This window comes from Zonotrichia albicollis, chromosome 14 (genome assembly GCF_047830755.1).
Source record: "Zonotrichia albicollis isolate bZonAlb1 chromosome 14, bZonAlb1.hap1, whole genome shotgun sequence".
Lineage (NCBI taxonomy): Eukaryota > Metazoa > Chordata > Aves > Passeriformes > Passerellidae > Zonotrichia > Zonotrichia albicollis.
In genome coordinates, this window is record NC_133832.1 from 2233761 (window position 1) to 2255631 (window position 21871).

The 21871-nt window shown below is 51.3% G+C and overlaps 1 protein-coding gene across 1 annotated transcript; it reads right to left on the bottom strand.

Annotated features, from left to right (window-relative positions):
• Positions 1-10: 10 nt before the first annotated feature.
• On the bottom strand, positions 11-20983 carry LOC102064327 (exocyst complex component 1-like). The gene is made up of 15 exons (XM_074551612.1): positions 20851-20983; positions 18489-18751; positions 15269-15496; positions 13423-13555; positions 12478-12587; positions 11638-11778; positions 10915-11008; positions 6996-7105; positions 6728-6829; positions 6153-6223; positions 5807-6047; positions 5241-5424; positions 4305-4504; positions 1431-1625; positions 11-846 (listed from the first exon to the last, which is right to left on the bottom strand). The coding sequence occupies exons 2-15, from the start codon at positions 18654-18656 to the stop codon at positions 691-693; spliced, it is 2133 nt and encodes a 710-aa protein (XP_074407713.1). The 5' UTR covers positions 18657-18751; positions 20851-20983; the 3' UTR covers positions 11-690.
• Between the last annotated feature and the right edge of the window lie 888 nt (positions 20984-21871).

The following is a 21871-nucleotide window of genomic DNA, read 5'->3' on the forward strand; positions in this document are numbered from 1 at the left end:
ACCCCAAGAAACAGAGACAACATTTGCAGAATGACAATATATTGGTGAGTTGCTGTAGGAAGATTCCTACAAAAATGGGTTAAAAGCAGGCAATTCCCTGCAGGATCAGTTTGGATCTCTAGAACCGCACATTTCTCCACTCCACTTAAGATGTGAGTAAATCTGAGCTAAAAGCAATAAATCCATTAATATTTACAGCTCTGGACTTTCATCTGCTGGATGACTTTCAGTGCAGAGCCGAGGAGCAGCACTGCCTGTTGGGATACCTGGATGTGGGAGCACCTCTCACTCAGAGTGTTTCCATGTGGTTTAACCTCTGGTTTAGCACAGGCTCACTGAAATTCGAGTACAGAAAAGGAGAAAGTCCCTGGAGAGAAGACATTTTTCCACTGTGAATGTTTTGCTGGGGATTTGCGGCACCAACGTGCACTTAGGGGGAAATCTGAGGCTTGGAATGTCATTTCCTGGTGGCAGAATTATTTCCTGGAGGAGGGAAGTCGTGGTTTGGGTCTGACAACTCCACTTCCCCAAGAGAGATTTAGTCTAGGATCAACAGGTTGGAGATTGGGATTGAGTTCAGAGTAGGAACCCCAGTATCCAACTTGGGAACGGTTTTGTGTTCAGCTCCTCGGAGGTGTGGCTGCAGACAAGGATTCCTGAGCTGCTCCTGACATCCAGAGAGGGATTTCCCTACATGTTGGCCATGGTGATGGAGTTGAAGTAGCTCAGCAAGTCCTCCATGGTGAAGTCCAGGGCAATCCCTGCTCCTGCATAGCAGCGTTGGATGAGCTCCTCAAACTCTTGGTACTGCCGGATGAATCCCTGCTCCATGGCCTGCCACACCACCTGGAAAACCAAACACCCTGCTCCATGGGCTGCCACACCACCTGGAAAACCAAACACCCTGCTCCATGGGCTGCCACACCACCTGGAAAACCAAACACCCTGCTCCATGGGCTGCCACACCACCTGGAAAAGCAAAAACCTGATCCAGGGGCTGCCACACCACCTAGAAAACCAGAAACCCCTGCTCCATGGGCTGCCACAACACCTGAAATCCAAAATCCCGTTCCATGGTCTGCCACACCACCTGGAAAATGAGAAACCCTGCTCCATGGCCTGCCACACCACCTGGAAAACCAGAAACCTGATTCCATGGCCTGCCACACCACCTGGAAAACCAAACACCCTGCTCCATGGGCCGCCACACCACCTGGAAAAGCAGAAACCCCATTCCATGGCCTGCCACAACACCTGGAAAACCAAAATCCTGCTCCATGGGCTGCCACACCACCTTGAAAACAAGAAACCCCATTCAATGGGCTGCCACACCACCTGGAAAAGCAAACCTCAGCACCTTCCCCTGCCCCTGCAGCCACCCAACCTGAATCCCAGCCATCCCAGTGTCACACCCATCCCACTCCAGTTACCGGCAGCAGATTTCCCTCAGGGGACAGATGTTTGTGCATTGTCCTGTAGAGGCTCTCCAGGGCCCTTTTGACTTCCTTGCCAGGATATTTTTCGATGACTTTCCGCAGTTCCTGCTTGCTGTAGGCCAGCTGGAAACTGAGCTCCTCTTCCTTCACCCCCTGGGCCAGGCGGGCCTTGACACCCTCGAAGAAATGCTGGGAAGGAAAAGGAAAGGGAAAGGGAAAGGAAAAGGGAAAGGGAAAGGGAAAGGGAAAGGGAAAGGGAAAGGGAAAGGGAAAGGGAAAGGGAAAGGGAAAGGGAAAGGGAAAGGGAAAGGGAAAGGGAAAGGGACATCCCATGAGGAGGAGCCATCCCGAAGTGGATTCCTGCACCAGGGCTGACACCTGAGCGCTGCCCTCAGTTCCCATTTCTAATTCAGTTGAAATGAAGAATTTAGGGATGTTTCATGGAGTGCTGGAGATTTTTATCCTCCAGGAAAGCAGAACATTGGGAATTTCATGGTTCTCTCCCCTCCCTGCTAAACAAGCAGCATCCCTAAGGGTTGCAGGCCCATGGAGCAACGGGACTGCTGGAAAATCCCTCTGGTTCCTTGGTTCTCCCCCCAGTTTTCTCCCCACAGAGGGTCTGGAGCCAGAGGTGGGGAAGGGGGATCCCAGAACCTGCAGAAGTGTAAAGCAAAACCTGAATTTTCTCTGTTCTCCTGACATCTCTGCCAGAGCTGGACAGGAAACTCCACATCTGCTGTAAAACAAGGGAATAATCCCTTCCTTCATCCTCCTGCCTCTTCATACATCCCAAGAATCTGTTTGGGTACTGTGGCTGCAACCTGGCTGTGGAGAAATATCCTAAATCCCAAGGATTTTGAGCTCCCAAATGTAGGAATTGTTTCCAAGAACCAGGAACTGGCCTCTATATTACTTAAACTGTCGCAGACATCTTATGTGAAAAATCCTTTCCTTAGGATTTTTCCTCCTGAGAAGCTGAGAAGCCTCAGGAACAAAATGGAAACAATGATTATCTGCTGCTGTGGAATGCAACAGGTGCATCTGTGATTGGTCTCGTGGTTGTTTGTAATTAATGGCCAATCACAGCTGGCTCGGACTCTCTGTCCCAGACACAAAACTTTGTTATCATTTCATTCTTTTTCTATTCTTAGCTAGCCTTCTGATGAAATCCTTTCTTCTATTCTTTTAGTATAGTTTTAATATAATATATATAATAAAATAATAAATCAGCCTGCTGAAACATGGAGTCAGATCCTCATCTCTTCCCTCATCCTCAGACCCCTGTGAACACGGTCACACTTACACCTCTTTGCACCTCCTCGTGGTGAAGAGAAACTGGGAGAGCTGGAGAAGGCCATGCCAGGATTTTCAGGTGCTCTCATACCCCACTCACTTTGTTGTGAGCAATGAAATGATCTTTTCCCTTGGATAAGGGAGGATTTGAAGCCATAGCAGAGCTCAGGTAGCACAAGACACGGAGCTGATTTTCCAGCTAAGGCAACAACTGTTTGACAGCAAGGACTGGAAACAAATTGGAAGTAACAGGTCCCATAAATAATTCCAGCTGAGCTCCATCTGCAAGACATTTTAGGGAGAGGAAGGAGCGGAAGAGCTGCAGCCTCGGGAAGGGGGGAATGTCTGTTTGAGTTAGCAGAGCCAGATGCTCTTAGCTCAGTTAACAAAGCAGCCACTGGGGAAGGGCTGGATGGATCAGCCCAGGCAGCTGTGAAAAAAGAGCTGGGATCTGCCAGATGCAGGCACGCAACTGGAGTGGGGATGGGAGCAAACTGGGAACGAACTGGGAGCAAACTGGGAGCAAACTGGGAATAAGCTGGGAACAAGCTGGGAGTAAACTAGGAACAAACTGGGAACAAGCTGGGAGCAAGATGGGAGAAAACTGGGAACAAACTGGGAATAAACTGGGAACAAGCTGGGAGCAAACTGGGAGCAAACTGGAAACAAAGTGCAAACAAACTGGGAGCAAACTGGGAACGAACTGGGAGCAAAATAGGAACAAACTGGGAGCAAACTGGGAGCAAACTGGGAACAAACTGGGAGCAAACTGGGAACAAGCTCCCCAGCAATCCTCTGGAATTCTGCCCTCCTTGTCTTGGTTCACCGTGTGGAAATGGGCACGAGGACAAGGCAGCGGGAGAAGGAAAAACCCACACATGGTTTGGATTGTCAGAAGAGGGACTGGGAAAGGCTTCCTTGGGAAAGGAGGGCTGAGCACATTGTCTGGACATCAGGAACTTTTTCCAGTGAGAACAGGCTGGGATGGTCAATCAAATCTGCTCAGGGATGGGATGGAGTCCCAGCACTGGACAGGGAGCTACAGAATCCCATCCAAGCAGTGAATTTGCCCTGGGTGATCCTTGGGGATCCCTTCCAGCCTGGGGTTCTGTGGTGCTGCTGAGGTGGGACTGCACAGCCAGACCCAGCAGTGGTCAGGGAAGGGAGCACTGGAGAGGGCATTCCACATCTGCTGTGAAACAAGGGAATAATCCCTTCCTTCATCCTCCTGCCAAGAATCTGTTTGGGTACTCTGGCTGCAATTTTGCTGTGGAGAAATACCCTAAATCCTAAGGATTTAGAGTTCCTAAATGTACAGACTGCTTCCAAGGAACAGGAATGGGCTCCTGCACTGTTCACACCCCTTTGCTCCTTCCCTTGGTGTCTGTGCTCAGACTGGCAGAACTGGAGGAGGCCATGCCAGGATTTTGGGAATCCCTGAGCAGAATGAAATCCAGGTGCTCTCATATCCTGTGACAACAAAGCAATATAATCCCAGACCGGATGCAGGGCAGGGAGATTTGAACACCAGTAAATCCAGAGTTTTGGGAAGAGCCCTTGGGGTCCTGTGCTCACCTTGAGCCTCTCCAGAGGCTGGCCCACGTGTGTGGAGATGTATTTCTCCATGTGCTCCCTGCACCTTTGCTTGGCCTCTCTCTTCTTGCCCTCCAGGCAGGGGATGTTCCTTTGGCACAGGAAGTTGTGGAGGTGGTGGAAGTTTTCCATCATCACCATATCCGTGTTCACCTTCAGGTTGGCTGAGGAGAGGCTGCTGACTGGGGAGGAAGGAGGGAGTCAGGGGTGGAGAGAAGCCCCTGCAGGCTCTCAGGAGGGATGTGCCCTTGGGATGGCTCATTTGAACCCTCTGACTTCAGAGGGAGACATTATAACACAAATCCCTGTCCATGATTCCCCGCCTGACCTTCTCCCCTGCCAACACTCCTGCAGCCTGGCATGGTCCATGGATTGTTGTCCATGTCCATGGATTTATCAGTGGGTCACCCCAGGCTCACCCACAGGTGGGAGCTGCCCCTCTGCACCACCTCCTGATCTGTGGTCAGAGCTGGGAATTCTGCAGCCCCTCAGGTCCTCAGGATCTACTGGAAGCTCCCCACCCCGCTCTCCCAACTCCTCTCCCCCTACCAACACCCCTTGGTGCTTTTGGGGGATTTTTCTGGCTCCCAAGACCTTGTAAGAGGAGTCTGATCTGTGAGGAGCTCTCCCTCCACAGTGGGGCAGGAGATGTTGGACCTGGATCCAAAGCTGAGCCCTGTCCCCCCATGACAGAGCACCCAGAATGTGCCTGGTGCTCCCAGGACCTTGCTCAGGGAAAGGGCTTTGAGGTGCAGGCTCAGGGGACAGGCTGCTCCCACCCTGCCACACCTGGGATGTGCAGAGGGATTTCAGTGCCAGGGTCAGGCAGCTCTCCCACCCTGCCCTGGTGACCCAGCTGGTCACTCCTGCAGCTCAGGGGGACATTTCCTGCCCAGCACACCCAGCCCTGGCACTCACTGCTGCTGAGGACGCTGCTGGCCAGCCTGAGCAGGGCCCTGTCCAGCTCCCCCCGGCGCTGGCATGTCTGGAACATCTCCTCAGAGAGGGCCACCAGCTCCTGGAAGCGGCTGACACAGGGCAGGATCCCCCCTCTGGTCCTGCTGGCAGGCTTGGCCTCCTCCATCTCCTTGCACAAGGTCCCCTGAGAATGACACAGAGGTGGCACCCTCAGATCTGGCCTTGTTTGGAGGAGCACAGGCCAGGAAACAAGGCAAGGAATGGGGTTTGGGAGGGCTTTGCCATTGACAGTGTCCCTGCAATCCCAAGAAGTGTGACACTCCCTGTTGGAGGCTGACATGGAGCTGTTGCCCAGGGAGATTTGGTGTCCCCATCCCTGCAGGTGTCCAAGCAACACCTGGATGGGCACTCAGAGCTCTGGGCTGGGGACAAGCTGGGCATCAGGCACAGCTTGGACTCGGTGACCGTGGAGGACTTCTCCAGCCTCCGTGGCTCTGTTTGGAAGGTTCTGGAAGAGTCAAACACCCCTCAGGTGTGTTGGGCTCCCTCCCACCAGGGACACTCACGATGCATTTGTTGAGGTTGCTCTTGGCCAGGAGCAGCACGTTGGCCAGGAGGGAGTGCAGGAAGGACGAGGAGGGAGCTGAGGAAAGGCCCCAGGTGCCCAGCACGGAGTCACTCAGGGCCACCAGGACCTGCAGGCAGCCCAGGGGCTGAGCCTTGCTGCAGACATCCAGAAACGCCCTCAGCTCCAGCTCCAGGGAGCTGAAGATCTCGCTCAGCAGTTGGGTTGTGGCTTCTTCTGGCCTTGAAAATCAAACCAAAGCATGGGAAAGGTCAGGAATTAACTGGGAGGGGACACTCCAGCCTGTGTCCCATCAGTGCACCCAGGGTATCCCATCCCTCACGTACTGGCTCTGGCTCTTGGAGCAAGGAGGGTCCTCTGGAGCTGCTGTGGGCTCACCAGCCTTAGTGGGAGATCCCTGAAAAAAGATTAGAGTGGAAATCATCAAAGGATCCCAGAGTGGTTTGGGATGGGCCCCAAACTCCTGGGCAGGGACACCTCCCACTGTCCCAGGTTGCTCCAAGCTCTGTCCAACCTGGCCTGGGACACTTCCAGAGATGGAGCAGCCACAGCTGCTCTGGGAATTCTATCCCAGCACCTCCCCCATCACAAGGAGGAATTCCTCCCCAGTATCCCAGCTAAACCCACCAAATGATGATTTATCTGCCCTCCCTCAGCCAGGAAAATGAGCTGTGGATTTATTTCTGCTGCCTCTTGTTCAATGCTTGGAGAGCCCTGATTTTCCTGGAGCTGTGAATTGAATTCCATTTCATTCTCCTCTGAAGCTTCCCCACGGCTGGTTCCTGGAGGATGGGAGCCCAGGAGAGCCCAGGTACCCCATGGATAATGGAGAATGGGTAATGGAGAATGGGTAATGGATAATGGAGAATGGGCCTGGAGAGGACACGGTGCTCACCCTCACCTCCATCTCCAAGGAGCCACGGCCGAGGCAGAAGAATTCCTGCAGGAATTGCTGCTCTGAGGTGCAGAGGGGCTGCAGCTCGCTCAGCACCTGCTCCAACACCTGCTGAGAGACCACCTTTGGTCTGGGAGCCCTCTGGGACTCCCTGGGGACAGCGGAGCATCCCTGTGCCCACCCAGGGGACGTGGGGAGCACAGGGAGCGCCTCAGCCCTGCCCAGGGAGGGACAGGAGCCCCTGAGGAGCCCTGAGGAGCCCTGAGCCCCTTACCCTGCTCATGCTGCCCCTGGCCAGGGCGCCCTCCTGGCTGTCCCTGCTCCTGGGGAGGCTCCACCGCGGCCGCCTGCTCCCTGCTGCCTTCTCCCACGTCTCCTGCAGACCTGCACGGGGTGTGGGGTGTCACAAACCTCCTCCCTCTGGCATTCTCCAGCGCCTGAGCTCCTGGAGAGTCAAACTCTTAAATGCCTCTTTTTATGTCTGACCTCATAAATTGGTCTGTTCCTGTTGCATTCAGATAAATGGGGAATTCAGAAAAAAAATCACATTTTTTTCACTGCCTCCTCACTTGTTTCTCCCTGTTTCTCATTGTTTTTATTTCATTAAACTGCCTTTTGATTTCATTGATTGGGGTGTTTATCCCTTTGCTGCCTTGTGCTCACTCCTGACAGCTGGGTTGTGGAAAATCCCAGGGGATAAGAGAAGAGATCAGCACAAAAACCGGCAAAAGCCTCAGGAAATTTTTTTGGTGCCTCCTTTTGATTGTAAATTGCCATAAAAAAATCCAGGGGAGGTGGGAATGGCTTTTTTCTCAAAAAATGCCCTTTTAAAATGATAATATTTCACCTGGAAATAAATACATTTCTCCAACATTGGCAGTTTTAGCACTGGGGGCTTGGCCTGAGTGGAAAAGTTGAAAAAAATCCTTTGAAAGATGTGTTTAAAAAGCATTTTTCTACTCCCTGAAAGGAATCAGTGGGGAAACATCCAGATTATTTCCTAATTATTTCCAGAAATGGGAATCATTCCCCTGTTCCAAAGGTTCTGGGGCAGTCAGGTCACCTCTCCATCAATCATAGTATCTCAAATATCTTTATTTCAGCCACTCCTGAAGGGTTTTCCCTTTGGGAAGGATTTGTGAGCTCCGTGCTCAGCAGGGATGAGGGATGAGCCAGCCCTGCTCACAACCTCAGCCTTGCTAAAACCAGGACTAAATTAAGGAGCTGCTGTCTGGCCTTTTTCTCACCATTTCATTATAATTTCACCAGCTGGGAAGTGACAAAACCGGGAAAAAAATAAATCTTCCAACAGCAAATGGGAAAGAATTCAACAAGCCTGCAGAAAATGGAATGGCAAAATGAGAAAGGACTTAATTACTGGCCCCTAATTAATTATAAACAGCTCGAGGTTGCCTTCTAAACTCACTCTCCCATCACATAAGGCAAGAAATCAGCAGGTGGTGCCATAAATAAAATCCTTTATGGGGGCAGGGAATCAACCCAAAAAATTTACTGGGATAATCAGGAGAAAGGAAATGGCCTGGACACCTGGACTGGAATATTTTCCAGCAGGGATGAGGGGTGTTTGACAGCAGGATGAGAGGTGTTTTGGGGCAAGGATGAGGGATTTTTGATAGCAGGGATAAGGGATATTTTCCAGCAGGGATAAAGGGTGTTTTGGGGCAGGGATAAGAGACTTTTTTTTCCAGCAGGGATGAGGGGTGTTTGACATCAGGGATGAGGGATGTTTTGAGGCAGGGATAAGGGATTTTTGACAGCAGGATGAGGAAAGTTTTGGGGCAGGGATGAGGAAAGTCTTGGGGCAGGGATAAGGAATATTTTCCAGCAGGATGAGAAGTGTTCCACAGCAGGGATGAGGGAAGTTTTGGGGCAGGGATAAGGGGTTTTTGACAGTAGGATAAGGGATATTTTCCAGCAGGGATGAGGGAAGTTTTGGGGCAGGGATGAGGGATGTTTTGGGGTAGGGATGAGGGATATTTTCCAGCAGCAATGAGGAGTATTTTGGGGCAGGAATGAGGGAAGCTTTTGGGGCAGGGATAAGGGATGTTTTGCAGCAGGGATGAGGGATGCTTTGGGGCAGGGATGAGGGATATTTTTGGGCGGGTTTCCTCCCAGCCCAGGCTCCATCCATGAGCAGGAAGGCCCTTGGCTGAGGTTGCTGCAGAAGTTCAGCAGAGCCATTCCTGCCCTGCCAACCATCCCGGTGGCTCAGGCACTTCTGCAGGAATGCTGCAGGAGGAGGCTCCGGGAGCAGGGACAGCCCTGGGACAGCGTGAGCAGCACCCTGAGAGCCAGAACAGGAATTCTGGCCTGTCCTGGGGCTGGGCAGGGTCACCTTCCCCTGCTGTTCCCCTGCTGTCCCCCTGCTCTGCTGCAGCGATGGCACAGAGAGACAACGCCTGCCCCAGGGAAGGTGCCACCGCCTCTGTGGCACAAACTGCTAAAAATTCCCCTTTTCTCACGAACTGTGAGGTTGTTCCAATGCTCTGCTCGCATCAAGGATGGGCTGAACAGCCCCTGGGGCTTCCTGCCTGTCCCAGACCTGTCCTCACCCTCTGGAGCAGAGCGGGGACATCCCAGGACAACAGAATTCACCCTGTCCTGCCCGTGGAGCAGCCCCAGCGCTGGGCAGGCACTTTGGGCTGATTTCTATTGGAGCAGGAACTCCTTGTAGCCTTCCAAGGGTTTTCTCCTGGGGTTTAATCCCTCCTGGGGTTTATAGATTCGTGTAGAATTTAAAGATGGATAAAATACTGCAAGCAAATCCCAGTTTAGTGTTTATGGAAGGGGATAGGGCAGACTGGCTGCCACCCATACCCAGCACCATCTTTTGTTTAATTTAACAACTTTATTCCCATAAATGGTCCAGTGGTGCCCATTCAGGTGCCATTAGCACCATTTAGGGGAAATTTTCCTCCTTTTTTCCCCCAGACTGCTGTGCAGGTATTTGTGTCAGCACTCCCCATCCTGCCTTGATCCCAGGGTTTGAGATCCCTGTTTTCCCAGCACTGAGTGTCTTTCCCAGGGCAGTGATGCTGGAGGGGGTGGTGGGGATGGTTTTGAGTGTGAGGAACCCCAAAAGTGGGAGCCACCAAGCCCATTCCCTTCCTTCAGCTCCATCCCCTGGCTTGGGATCTGGACACTGGTGCTGAAGGAAGTGCAGAGCTGGAAGTGCTGACTCTGATGGACAAAACAAACCAGCCTGACCTTCAAACTGGGCCAAACTGGCCTGGAAATTTCCATTACAGCCCTTTGTTTTGCTGAAGGAAAATGTGACTTGTGGGCCATAAAAAATTTCCAGAGGAGACAGATCAGTTTCTCTTTTTATCTTCAGAAACACCTGACTGGAATATTTTGAGTCAGACCCAGCGATTTGGGTGGAAATGAGCACCTTGGGACAGCAGGGCCTGGCAGTCAGCTCGCTGTGAAATCATTCCATAAATATTGCTGTGAATTCCCTCTGTCTCCTGGGACAGGCTTGTGTCTGGGGAATCCTGCATGAAAGATGGACCAGGCTTTAGAGAATCCTAAAATCCAGGAATTATTTGGGTTGGGTGACCAAAAAATCATCTCATATCTGTGCTATGGGCAGGGACACCTTCCACTCACTATCCCAGGTTGCTCCAAGCCTGTCCGACATGGTCTGGAACATTTCCAGGGATGGGGGAATTACAGGGTGTTCCCGGAGCCTCCTCCAGGCTGAACAACCCCAGATCCCTCAGGGTGTCCTCACGGGAGAGGAAGGGAAGAGAAAACCAGGTGGGGTTTTTTCAGGAGATAATGGTGGAGTGGGAATCTCTGAGAGTCAGGGAGAAGGGAGCTGACAACAGGTTTTGTTTTCCAGGCTTTTCTGCATCCCCCTCTTTCTCCTGTGGCTGCTTGGAACACGATCCCAGCCACCGGTGTGTCATTCCTGAGCCCTGCACAGGGAAGGACGCCAAAGCTCCAGCTCTGAGGAGCAGCTGAACAAAAGTGGGGAGGTCATGGAGCTGAGGCTCTCCCCAGCACTGCCTGGAGTGGAGCAGAGCTGGATTTTCCCTCCTGCCACCTGCAGAGCCAGGAAACAAAGCGCTGGAGCAAGCCTGGGGAGCAAAGTGCTGGAGGGGACTGTCCCCATCCCGGGGTGCCCAACCCTGCCCAGCAGCACCGAGGGCACATTCTGAACCACTCACTTCCTTTTCTTCTTCCTGACAGGGAGATCTTGGCCTGCTCGAAAAGGGCTCTGATTTCCCGCTCATAGAGCCTGCCAAGGTTCTGGGAATACACCTGGAATGGGGAGGAAAGGCCAGGTAAGAGCAAAAAGTGAAGATTTGAGAATTTCAGATCATTCACTTCAGCACTATCCTGGCACCCCTCTGTTGCAGAAATCTTTTATGAAAAATCCTTTCCTTAGAATTTTTTCTCCTGAGAAGCTGAAAGGCCTCAGGAACAAAATGTAAACAATGGTTATCTGCTGCTGTGAAATGCAACAGGTGCATCTGGGATTGCCCATGTTGGTTGTTTCTAATTAATGGCAATCACAGCCAGCTGGCTCGGACAGAGAGCCAAGCCACAAACCTTTGTTATAATTTTTTCTTTTTCTATTCTTAGTTGGCCTTCTGATGAAATCCTTTCTTCTATTATTTTAGTATAGTTTTAATGTAATATATATCATAAACATGAAACATGGAGTCAGATCCTCATCCCTTCCCTCACCCTCAGACCCCTGTGAACACCATCACACCCCTCAGGTTCCTGTTGGGCACAGAGCTCCAGGCTGGTCTGACATCCCCAGAACCCCTGCAATCTCAGGTGTCTCACGGCTCAGGTGAGAGCCAGGTCCCACCAGGAGCTCCCCACTGGACCTGCTGCCCCCAGGGAAGGTCTGCAGGGCCTGCTGAGGGTCTCAGCCCTACCTTGGGGAGGTCCCAGAACAGAGCAGGGTTGGAGCTCCTCAGCCAGGCCATCAGGGGGGTGAAGGGCAGCAGCTCCTCGTGGTGGGCTCTGTGCCCTGGGGCAGCCACGGTGCCACCAAGCGCAGGGACCTGGGAATTGCCCTGAAGGGAGAGAAATGACAGAAAAAAGTCACATAAAACAGCTTGGAAAATCTGCTGGGACACTGCACCCGCAGGGTTGTGCAGGTGGGATGGGAGCGGGGCAGGTTTGGAGCAGATGCAGATGGAAAAGTTGGCTCAGGGATGCGCCCAGCCAAGGTCTGCAAATCTCCAAGGATGGAAATCCCACAGCTCCTTCCCGGCTCCCTTCTCAGAACCACTGCTTGAAACCAAACACTAAGGATTTACAGAAGTAAATATTTGGGAATTGCTCCTTTCCAGAGAAGGAAATCTCTAGAATTCCTGCCCACAGGGATCTTGTCCATCAAATCTTTCAAACTGCCAGATCAGTGCTGGCAGGTGTTAATCAAAGGATCACAGTATTGGGGTTTACCCTGGGATTTTAGGTTACAAACAAATCAACAACCCCCAAAATAAAATAAGGAAACCCAAACAAAATATCTCCAGGCCTGAGGATTTAAGGAATGCCACCAGAGGAATTTTGGGAACATGGATTGCTCCTAAACCCCTGGAAAATTAACCTGAGGGCTGAGAGACAATGACAAAGGGAAGGTATGAGGGGAGATCCCTTTGGAGAGACAATTTGGGACAATCCTGTCACAGCAGCACCTCCTGCATCACTGGCCCAACCTCCCCAGAATATTCCAATTTCCCAGGATTTTAGGGAAGAGTGGGGCCCACCTGCAGCTCGAAGATGTTGGTGATGTGGCTGATGAAGGAGCTCTCAAAGTTCTGCTTGAGGGTTTCAAACAGGATCAGCTGCTCAGCCACTGCCTGCAGCTTCCGGTAACCTCGGGGGAAAAAAAGGATATTTTGGGATTTGGGGAGATCTGGGGGAGCTGCAGACCCACACCCCTCAGAAAACTGGGAACTCAGATAGAAGTCTTGAGATAAATCCACCCAAAAGCTGATGAAGGAGCAAAAGCTTTCCTGTGGTACCAAGTGTGACCGTGTTCACAGGGGTTTTCAGATGAGGGAAGAGATGAGGATCTGACTCCATATTTCAGAAGGCTTGATTTATTATTTTATCATATATATTACATTAAAACTATGCTAAAAGAATAGAAGAAAAAGTTCTCATCAGAAGGCTGGCTAAGAATAGAAAAGAATTAATAACAAAGGCTTGTGGCTCGGACAGAGAAAGAGCCAGCTGACTGTGATTGGCCATTAATTAGAAACAACCCCATGAGACCAATCACAGATGCACCTGTTGCATTCCACAGCAGCAGATAATCACTGTTTACATTTTGTTCCTGAGGCTTCTCAGGAGGAAAAATCCTAAGGAAAGGATTTTTAATGAAAATATGCCTGCGACAACCAAGGAAATACAGACAAGGAGTGGAAAATAAAATTTAAAAAATAAAAATAATCCATGGGTCCAGCCTCAGCCAAGGAGACACGCCCAGTCTCACCGCAAGGAAAACTTGGGATTTCCTGCCAGGATCAAGTCCCTGCACACTTCCAGGGATCCAAAACCTCCCCCATCCTGCCACAATGAGCTGCTGTTTTCCACAGACAGCACCGGCCAGGATTTCCAACCACAGCTTCCCCAGCTCCTTCCCGAGCTCCAGGAGGTGCCCACCCCTGTCAGGGGATCCCGAGGGAGGAATCCCTGCTCCTACTCACAGGGCTGGATGGGGAGCTCCATGCAGGAGGACAGAGCCTGGGCTGCGGCCGTGCAGGCCGCGATGGCTGCGGGGCTGGACAGGTCTGCCCTGCTCAGGGCGGCACAGTGCTCCCTGCTCAGCTGCAGCTGGGTCTGCAACACAGCCAGAGCACGGATAGACACAGCCAAACACAGATAGACACAGCTAAACACAGCCAGAGCACGGATAGACACAGCTAAACACAGCTAAACACAGCCAGAGCATGGATAGACACAGCTAAACACAGCTATACACAGCCAGAGCATGGATAGACACAGCTAAACACAGCTAAACACAGCCAGAGCACGGATAGACACAGCTATACACAGCTAAACACAGATAAACACAGCCAGAGCACGGATAGACACAGCCAAACACAGATAAACACAGCTATACACAGCCAGAGCACGGATAGACACAGCTATACACAGCTAAACACAGATAAACACAGCTATACACAGCCAGAGCACGGATAGACACAGCTATACACAGCTAAACACAGATAAACACAGCTATACACAGCCAGAGCATGGATAGACACAGCTAAACACAGCTAAACACAGCTATACACAGCCAGAGCATGGATAGACACAGCTATACACAGCTATACACAGCTATACACAGCTATACACAGCCAGAGCACAGATAAACACAGCTAAACACAGATAAACACAGCTAAACACAGCCAGAGCACAGCTCACATACAGCCAGAGCACAGCTAAACACAGATAAACACAGCCAAACACAGCTAAACACAGCTAAACAAAGCCAGAGCACAGCTAAACACAGCTAAACACAGCCAAACACAGCTAAACACAGCTAAACACAGCCAGAGCACAGCTAGACACAGCTAAACACAGCCAGAGCATGGATAGACACAGCTAAACAGAGATAAACACAGCTAAACACAGCCAGAGCACGGATAGACACAGCCAGGGCACAGATAAACACACAGAGCAAAACTTACATACAGCCAGAGAGCACAGCTAAACACATCTAAACACAGCCAAACACAGCCAGAGCATGGCTAAACACAGCCAGAGCACAGATAAACACAGCTAGAGCACAGATAAATACACAGAGCACAACTCACATACAGCCAGAGAGCACAGCTAAACACAGCTAAACACAGCCAGGGCACAGCCAGAGCACAGCTAAACACAGCCAAACACAGGAAAACACAGCCAAAGAACAGCTATACACAGCCAAACACAGCCAGAGCACAGCTATACACAGCCAAACACAGAGCACAGCTCACATACAGCCAGAGCACAGCTCACACACAACCAGCCCCTCATCCCTGCCATTGCATCCCTTCCCATCCATTCTCATCCCATCCCATCCCATCCCATCCCATCCCATCCCATCCCATCCCATCCCATCCCATCCCACTGGGAATGCTGCTGGCTGGTAGAGCTCAGTGCTGCCCTCAGCAGCAGCTGCTGTGTCCATCAGGAAATCCATGGAAGTCCCCCATGAAAACCAATGTTCTGCTCAGGAACAGCTGCACTGGTGGCCGAGGAAGGCCTGGCATTGCAAGCTCTGCCTCTAATTAATTAATTAGTTTGTTAATTGCTGGGTTTGCATTCCCAGGTCATGGTTATTTCATCAGCTTTGTCATTCTTAGTCCTGCCCTGGAAAAGGCCTTTCAGAGCCCCCTCTGGGCCATGGTGAGGGTGCTGCTGATCCCAGCCCTTCTCTGGGCTTGCAGCACCATTTCCCAGTGCCCTTGCAGACAATCAGAGCTCTCAGTGTTTAAAATTCCCTGGAAGTGTTTCCCAGCAGATTCACCAGCTGAAGATTAATGTCCCTGCGAGCCCACGCACCGTGAGGAGCAGGATCTCATCCATCAGCCTGCTCCTGTTGGAGGCCAGGCGCTGCAGCAGGGAGCTCTCCTGGTGGATGTGGTCCATCCTCTGCCTCACAGCGCCCAGCAGCTCCTCACACACCTGCAGGCTCTGCTCCAGCCTGCCCACCTCGGCCAGGGCCTCGTCCAGGGTGCCCATCAGCTGCGCCAGCTGCTGCTCCGAGGACAGGATGGCATGGAGGTTGGCCTGTGGGAAATGGGAGCACAGGGGTTCAGAGCTGGGTATGGATGTGTCACCATGCTGGGGTCAATTGTCCTGTCTGTCACCCTCTGAGGCACAGCAGGGATGGTGTCGCTGTAACCTGCAGGGTGTTGGTGGGAGTGCCACTGTCCCACCCTGGCCAAATGCCACCTGTGTGTCCCCAGGGCACACAAAACCCTGCCCTGGGCAAGAGGTCCCCTCAGGGCACCTCCAGCTGCCCCAGCAAGCAAATTCCTGGGGAATATCCAGGAAAATCTGAGCAGAAAAATCTCCATCCTTCTGGAGAGGCCACCAAGCCCTGCTGGATGTGTGTCCTGGGAATGTCACTGAGGGAGTGTCCAACCCTCCCCTCCACAAGTGGTGGAGTGTCCTGAAGACCCGAGTGTCCATCACGCGAGATTTCAGAGAATCCCAGTCTGGTTTGGGGTGGGAAGGGACCTAAAAGTTCTTCTCATTCCATCCCATGGCAGGGACACCTTCCACCATCCCAGGCTGCTCCAAGCCCTGTCCAACCTGGCCTTGGGCACTGCCAGGGATCCAGGGGCAGCCTCAGCTGCTCTGGGCACCTGTGCCAGGGCTGCCCACGCTGCCAAGGAACAATTCCCAATTCCCAATCTCCCATCCATCCCTGCCCTCTGGCACTGGGAGCCATTCCCTGTGTCCTGTCCCTCCATCCTTGTCCCCAGTCCCTCTGCAGCTCTCCTGGAACCCCTTCAGGCCCTGGCAGGGCTCTGGGCTCCCCCATCCAGGTGGACACTCCCAGCTCTCCCAGCCTCTCTAACCATGGACACTCATCTCCAAAAGCACCAGCTCCAAATTTTCTTCCTGCCACACCCAGGGACCGCATCCCATCCCATCCCATCCCATCCCATCCCATCCCATCCCATCCAATCCCATCCCATCCCACCAGCTCTTCCCAGAGCTTCCCATTTATTAATTGCTCTTTAATGTGAGCCAGAATCCTCCCCCATGCCTGTCCCTGCCACTCCTCCATGCTGTCACCCCATGGAGCATCCCTGGTGGCATTGATGGAACAGGGCTGTGGGAAGGGCTCTCCAGAGGCTCCAGGAACAGGAATAAAATCCAGCCACAGCACAGAACTGCTGGGAGCTGCCTGCAGCTCCACATGTGCTGGGATCCTGGAATTCTGCAGGAATATCAATGTCCAAATCAGAGCCTTTGGCCTCCCGGTGTCCCGGCCGTGCCGTCCTCCCCTTTGCAGAAATCAGCTTTTCCTCGCTGCCAGTGCAGGGATTTCTGTGACTCCCAGAACAGCTGGGTGAGAGGAGGGTGATTAATATGGGAGAGGAAGCCAAGGTGCTATCACTGGGATGTGGGGAAAATATTGAAATGGATGCATGTGCTGGTCTAACTTGCCGGGATTAATAACATTTAATATTGGAGATTAAGGCTCGGAAATGGAAATGCTCATTAATTAATTTGTATTAGAGGGAAGTCACATTTATTCATTAGAGGGCATTAAAATAATGTATTCAACGGTGCCTTTCATCTCAAAAAAGCGTAATAAAGATGTATTTGTTGCTCTCCCAGGGTGTTTTACAGCTGGGAACAGTCACAAAGTGCCTGAATTCCTTGCCAGGAGCTGGCAGGAACAAACCTCAGGAGTTTGGGCTTCCAGATTAACTTCCAAATGTAATAAATCATATATGGGAATACAGCAGACTCTGCAGCTAAAGGAGGTTCGATTTAGGGTTTGTGGTTTCTTGTATGGCTTAAGATATTTCCTTTGGCTTATTTTTCCCCTGTTTTTCCTTGGCTACCAACCATAAAATCCCAGATATTTTAGCAGAAGATAAGTGCTCAAAGCAGCTTTCCTAGGTTTTTTTGTTCCAGCACTTAAAGGAGAAATTTCCTCTGCAGAAATGCAATAAATCACAGCAACCCCAATGGAGTCAGTAAAGCTCAGTAGTCAGAAGCCATGGAATGGTTGGGGTTGGAAAGGACCTTAAAGCCCATCCAGTTCCATCCACCCAGGGGTGGGAGCCAGGGATACTGAGGGATCCTTTTCCAGGGGACCCTTGAGCTCCTTGGTTTCATTTCCTCCCTTTCCCTTCCAAATCCATGGAAAACCACAGAATCCTGGAACGGTTTGGGATGGGAGGGACCTCAAAGCCCATTTTGTCCCAACACCTTCCACCATCCCAGGCTGCCCCAAGCCCCATCCAACCTGGCCTTGGACACTTCCAGGGATGCAGGGGCAGCCACAGCTGCTCTGGGCACCTGTGCCAGGGCCTGCCCACCCTCACAAGGAATTCTGGAAATATCCTGTCCCTTTTCCACTGGCCCTTCCTGCTGGTTTATATTTTCCTTTTCAATCCCCTTCCAGCTCTGTTTTATTTTTCTCCCCTTTTCACTCTCCCTGGATCCTGCTGTTCCTTCTGTAGGGACCCCTTTTGTCCCTTCCCCTTCCTCAGGCAGCCCTAGAGCCCCCCACAGTCAAACCCTTCCCTTCCCTTCCCTTCCCTTCCCTTCCCTTCCCTTCCCTTCCCTTCCCTTCCCTTCCCAAACCTTCCCAAACCTTCCCAAACCTTCCCAAACCTTCCCTTCCCAAACCTTCCCAGAACGTTCCTGGAACCTTCCCTTTCTGGAACCTTCCTTTCCCGGAACCTTTCTGAAATCTTCTTGGAACTTTCCCTTCCCAAACCTTCCCAAACCTTCCCTTCCCAAACCTTCCCAGAATGTTCCTGGAACCTTCCCTTCCTGGAACCTTCCTTTCCCGGAACCTTTCTGAAACCTTCTTGGAACTTTCCCTTAGCAAACCTTCCCTGAACCTTCTTGGAACCTTCCCTGAACCTTCCTGGAACATTGCCTTCCCTGAACCTTCCCTTAACTTCCCTTCCCGGAACTCCCCCTTCCCTTTCCCTTTCCTCCCAGAATTTCTCCCCGAGCAAAGTGCAGAGCTGCTGATTCCCAGAGCCTCATCCCCTCCTTCCAGGCACCTCCATGGCTCCGTTACCTCCTCCAGCTCCCGCAGCTCCCGCTCCAGGTGCTCGGCAAAGGCCACGGAGTGGCTCAGCAGGGGCTCCTCGTGCTCCTCCAGCAGCGCCAGCACAGCCACGGCCTCCGCCGGGCTCAGACCCTCCTGCAGCCCATCCTCAGCCCGTTCCTGCCTGTCCTGGTGCATCCTCAGGGCTGCTCTCCGCACAGACTGCAGCAGGCACGGCTCTCTCTCAGGATCTTCCCTGGGCAAGCCAGGAATCCTCTCTCTCAGGATTTTTCCTGGGCAAGGCAGTGAGAAGCACAGAGAGAAGAAGAATGGTGGTGTTTGAGGGTCCACAGGATGAGGGAAGGGATGAGAATCTTGACTCCATGCTTCAGAAGGCTGATTTATTATTATATGATATGTATTATATTAAAAGAAAATTATATACTAAAACTATACTAAAAAAAAGAGAAAGGAGACATCAGAAGGCTAGCAAAGAATTGTGACGGTGTTCACAGGGGTCTGAGGATGAGGAAAGAGATGAGGATCTGACTCCATGTTTCAGAAGGCTTGCTTTATTTTTTTTAATATATATTATATTAAAATTATACTAAAAGAATAGAAAAAGGATTTCATCAGAAGGCTGGCTAAGAATAGAAAAAAAAGAATCATAACAAAGGCTTGTGGCTCAGACTCTCTGTCCGAGCCAGCTGACTGTGATTGGCCATTAATTAGAAACAACCACATGAGACCAATCCCAGATGCACCTGTTGCATTCCACAGCAGCAGATAACCATTGTTTACATTTTGTTCCTGAGGCCTTTCAGCTTCTCAGGAGGAAAAATCCTAAGGAAAGGATTTTTCATAAAAGATGTCTGCGACAATGAATAATAAAAACCTGTGACTGGTCACAGCCTTCACACAGCTGGACCATGATTGGTCATCAAGTAGAAACAATGCACATGAGACCAATCAAAGATGCACCTGTTGGTGAACCATCTCTAGACCACATCCCACAGTCATCAGATAGTTATTGTTTACATTTCTTTTCTGAGGCTTCTCAGCTCCTCAGGAGAAAAATCCTAGTGAAAATATTTTCATTAAATACCACAGCAACAGAAGAGAAAACAATTCTTATCTCTACTTGCTGCTCCTGTTGTTTTTGCACATGTGGAATGTGTTATGGAGATTGTTTGCCCAAAGGGATTTGTTAATTGGACACCAGTGAGGGGTGTTTGGCTTCTTTGGCCAGTTAGGTCAAAGCTGTGTCCTGCCTGTCTCTGACAGCCACGGGTTTTTCTTTAGTACCTTAGTAGTATAGTATCTTTTTAGTAGGGTATAGTATCTCTTTAGTATGTAATTTAGTGTAGTATTAGTGTAATATAGTATAGCTCAATAAAGCATTGGTTCAGCCTGCTGGAATCATGGAGTAAGAGCACATTATTCCTGCTTGGGGACACTACTTGGGTACATCCCTGTGTGGTGGGGATGGCCAGAGCCCTTTGCTGAGGCCATTTCAGCAGCTCTGCTCAAATCAGGGCCCTCTGAGGCCAAAGGGGGAGTCCAGCAGGTGGAAAAGATCATGAAATGGGGCAGAGAAAGATGGGTGTGGGATGAAGGGTCAGCTTTGCAGGAGGGACAAAACAGACACTGGGGCTGGGCTGGGATTTTCCTTGCTCAGGTCTCCAGGATTGTGTGCTGGGCCATCCTGATGTGCCACACAAAGCTGGGACAAATTCCAGAGGTGAAGAAACTCCTCGATTTAAATTAGAAACTGCTCTGATTTAAAGTAGACACGAGGAAGAAGGGTTTGATAATGAGGATGGGGATGCCCTGACACCCATTTCTATAGGAACTGTGACTGATCCCGGATCCCTGGCAGTGCCCAAGGCCAGGCTGGACGCTGGGATTAGAGCAGCCTGGGACAGTGGGAGGTGTCCCTGTCCATGGTCCTTAACATCCCTTCCAACCCAAACCCATGTTTTTCTATGGAACGGACTGAAAGTCCTCTGTTGGGGAGTTAAATATACATACAAATAATGCATATATAAAATACATTTTATATTCACAGATGTGTTTACTCCTTGATGAGGGGATATCACCAGGCTCCTGCCCTGGTGTTACCAACCCTCATCTCCCCAGGCCAGAGACTCCTGAAAATGAGATAAATTGTTTTTATTCCCAGCCTGGCTCTGTGTATCCATGGGCAGTGGATCAATCAATGGCTGTGCCACCAGGCACCCAAACCCAGCTCCTGCTGCTCCAGACACCACCTCACCCTGTCCCACCACCCTCATTCACTGCCTGAATTTATTCACCTTTCACTGACAAGAACACTGCAAAAAGGTCAGAGTGCTCCGAGTGGGACAAGGCCATTAATTAATTCACTAATTACCTTCCACTGCACTGGAGGGGACGTTCACAAAGGGGACAGCAGCGGTTCAGTTTCCACAAGCACTGAGGAAGGTCTCCTTCTCCTCCAAGCTGCTGGAGATCCACTTGTAAAACTTCTGCAAGCGAAGCTCACAGTCCAGGCTGGCCTAGACATCCACAGGTAATTAACACATCAATTAACGAGGTTCAACCAGTCCTGGTCCAGCACTGCTCATTGACTTCCACATTACGGAACCCCTTCACCTTTTCCTGCAGTTTTGGGGGATGAGTGATGAGTTCTGAGAGTGCCAGTGGCAGATGCTTGGGATGAAAAGCAGAGTTCTGGTGCCTGCAGGATTCCCTGGCAGCTCCAGGATCCCATGATTCAGCAGCTCCCCGAGCTGCAGGCTGGATGCACAGCCCTGTGTTTAACAACCCTTGAAGGAGCTGCTGTCCCTGCTCTCCTCTAATGGCTTTGGGATTATTCAGAGCGTTGGCACTTCCAGCACCCTGCAGGAATGAGCTGGAAATGCTGAGTGGGAAAGGGTGAGCAACTGGAGAGAAGGATTTGGGATAAATCCAGCACCCACCCCACCCCCAGTGCAGATATTCCCTCTGCAATCCCCATCCTGCTGGGATCTCCTCACTCCGGACTGGGAATGCTCAGAGAAACCCCAGAAAGGCTTCCCAAAGCTCAGCCCAGAAATCCCTCTGGAGGCAATGTGGATAATCTGGGTAACCCAGCATCCCATGTCCTGGCAGGGAAGGAAAATGGACAGGCAGGAAACACTCCTGACATTTCCCACGTAGTTTCCATCCATACAAATGTTCCCATCATCTCCAGCCACACGAGGTGCAGTTTTGCCACTAAACTTCATGTAAGTGCAAGGAACAATGGAGGCTGCTGAACTTGGAATATCCCACAGCAGGAAATTCCTCCCTGCACCATCCCAGCTCTGCAGCACAGCCTGACCCTCCTGGAGAATTTCTAATTATGGGTACTAATCACCCTCACAGCCATGGGGAACTGATTGGGGTCACTG